We start from the raw sequence: 2,025 nt of genomic DNA, 5'->3' as shown, positions 1-2,025 counted from the left end.
AGGGCAGCAGCAGTGAGAAGGAAGGCAGCGAGGATGAGCGCTCTGGCAGTGAGAGTGAACGGGAGGAGGGTGACAGGGATGAGGCGAGTGACAAGAGTGGCAGCGGCGAGGATGAAAGCAGTGAGGATGAGGCCCGGGCCGCCAGAGACAAAGAGGAGATCTTCGGCAGTGATGCTGATTCGGAGGATGACGCTGACTCTGATGATGAGGACAGAGGACGGGCTCGTGGCAGTGATAATGACTCAGACAGTGGCAGTGATGGGGGTGGCCAGCGGAGCCGGAGCCACAGCCGGAGCCGGAGCGCCAGTCCCTTCCCCAGTGGCAGCGAGCATTCTGCTCAGGAGGATGGCAGTGAAGCTGCAGCTTCTGATTCCAGTGAAGCTGACAGTGACAGTGACTGAGTCCCAGAGCCTTCAGCCCTGGCGCAGATAGTTATTTTGTGCAGGAAGGCACTTTTCGAGTGGTCTCTTTGTGAGCCTATTGCTTTGTTTTCCTCTCCTCCAAACCTTTGCTGTTAATAAAGCCAGCTTCTCTTTACTTCCCCTCCCAGGCACCATGGTCTCATTCTGCCTGCCCCATGCAGAACCCCCCTGAACCACCCCAGGTGCTTAAGGCACAAAAGCAAAGGCCACAAAGGCAGGGTCATTAGGTTTTTCAGGAAATGTAGCATAACAAAGATCAGAATCCTTTTCGTTTGTTTGTTCTTTTTTTTTTTTCCAAAATAAGCCCAGACCATTAAACAAGTGAAACTCCATCAAATAAGTCTTCTCCAACAGCGAGAAAAACTGTACAGTTACTCAAAGCTGATTCTGCCAGTGGGGCTGGGAATAGAAGGGAGGGTGAAATCATGGTGGAGGGGCGGGGGCTGGGGAGGGGCAGGAGTGGGTCAGGATCCTGCCCATCAGAGTGGGGCCGCCTGCGTCCTGCACACTCTGCTGACAGGTGGGGGGAAGGGGGCAGCTCTTGCCTCCCATTATGTGGGGGGTGTCCCTCACCACCTCCCAGTGCCAGGCAGACCCAGCTCACCCTGATGGGTAGTGAACAAGACAGGACTGGCTGGGAGGAGGTGAGGGTCTCTTAAGAGGGACACCCTGCTGATTCCAAAAAACGAGGTGGCCCCTGTCCATCCCACTTCCCCGGGCTAGGAGGAGGATTGGAGAAGCCCTGGGAGTTGGAGGGGAATGAGCAAAGGCACAGAAACATGGAGGGGCCGGGATGGGGGACTTGCATAGGTTGATGAGTGTGCAAGAGGTACATAAATAAACCTGACACCCCACCCAGCCCGGCACTGGGAGAGGAGGGAGGGACCTAGAGCAGGTCCCCAGGGCCACCCCACCCCCTGGCTTCCTCCCCCACCCTGGGTCAGAGTTGAGGGAGGTCCAGACCAGGAGGGCAGAGGCAAGAAGGTCTGGGGAATGGGTGAGTGCAGGGAGGGTGGTGGTTTAAAATTTTTTTTTTTGGTTTTTTGTTTTTTCCCAACATTTTGTATCTTTAATAACATACACAATGGTTACCAGCCATATTCATAACAAAAGTTATTCATAAAATGTATCTAAAAATAACATTTTTTCCTTTTCGGTGTGAAAAGCTTGAGAATGTCCCAGTGAGGGGGGGGCGGGTTGAGGGGATGGGGTTGGAAGAGGGGACCCTGGCTTCCCCATAGCCTGAACCCCCAAATCCCCTCCCTCCAACTGGGCCCCAGCACACCCCCTCAGTAGGAACAGAGATTGGTATGATTCTGGGGCTGGGACGAACCTCTGGGTTATGATATATAGTGTTCCACTTAAGTGAGGTCATGACAATGAGGGGGTGGGGTGGGGGAAGGGTAAAAGAAAAGGGGATAGGGGTGGGGAAGGAAACCAAAAACCATCCCCTTTCCCTTATTCTTTACCCCCAAGTCTTTCAGCAGCTAGACTTGGGAGTGGAGAAGAATTTGTGTTGGTGGGGGTGGGAGACGTTAAGGCAACAGACTTCCTGACCTCACTGGCTGCCCTGGCTCCCAGCCTTCGACCTCTGCATCTGCAG

The 2,025-nt window shown here is 54.1% G+C and overlaps 1 protein-coding gene across 1 annotated transcript in view; it reads left to right on the top strand.

Moving 5' to 3' along the window:
* The window catches only part of PAF1 (Paf1, RNA polymerase II associated factor, homolog (S. cerevisiae)), a 14,409-nt gene extending 13,873 nt beyond the window's left edge, over positions 1-536 (top strand). Inside the window, exon 15 of the mRNA XM_010849324.1 lies at positions 3-536. Coding sequence (XP_010847626.1) covers positions 3-401 — 399 coding nt within the window. The 3' untranslated portion in view covers positions 402-536. The remainder of the gene's footprint in view (positions 1-2) is intronic.
* The last annotated feature ends 1,489 nt before the right edge of the window (positions 537-2,025 follow it).

The sequence above is a fragment of the Bison bison genome, unplaced genomic scaffold (assembly GCF_000754665.1).
Source record: "Bison bison bison isolate TAMUID 2011002044 unplaced genomic scaffold, Bison_UMD1.0 scf7180017864280, whole genome shotgun sequence".
NCBI classification, from domain to species: domain Eukaryota; kingdom Metazoa; phylum Chordata; class Mammalia; order Artiodactyla; family Bovidae; genus Bison; species Bison bison.
Note: the sequence above shows the minus strand (reverse complement) of the source record. Positions and strands in the feature narration are given on the sequence as shown.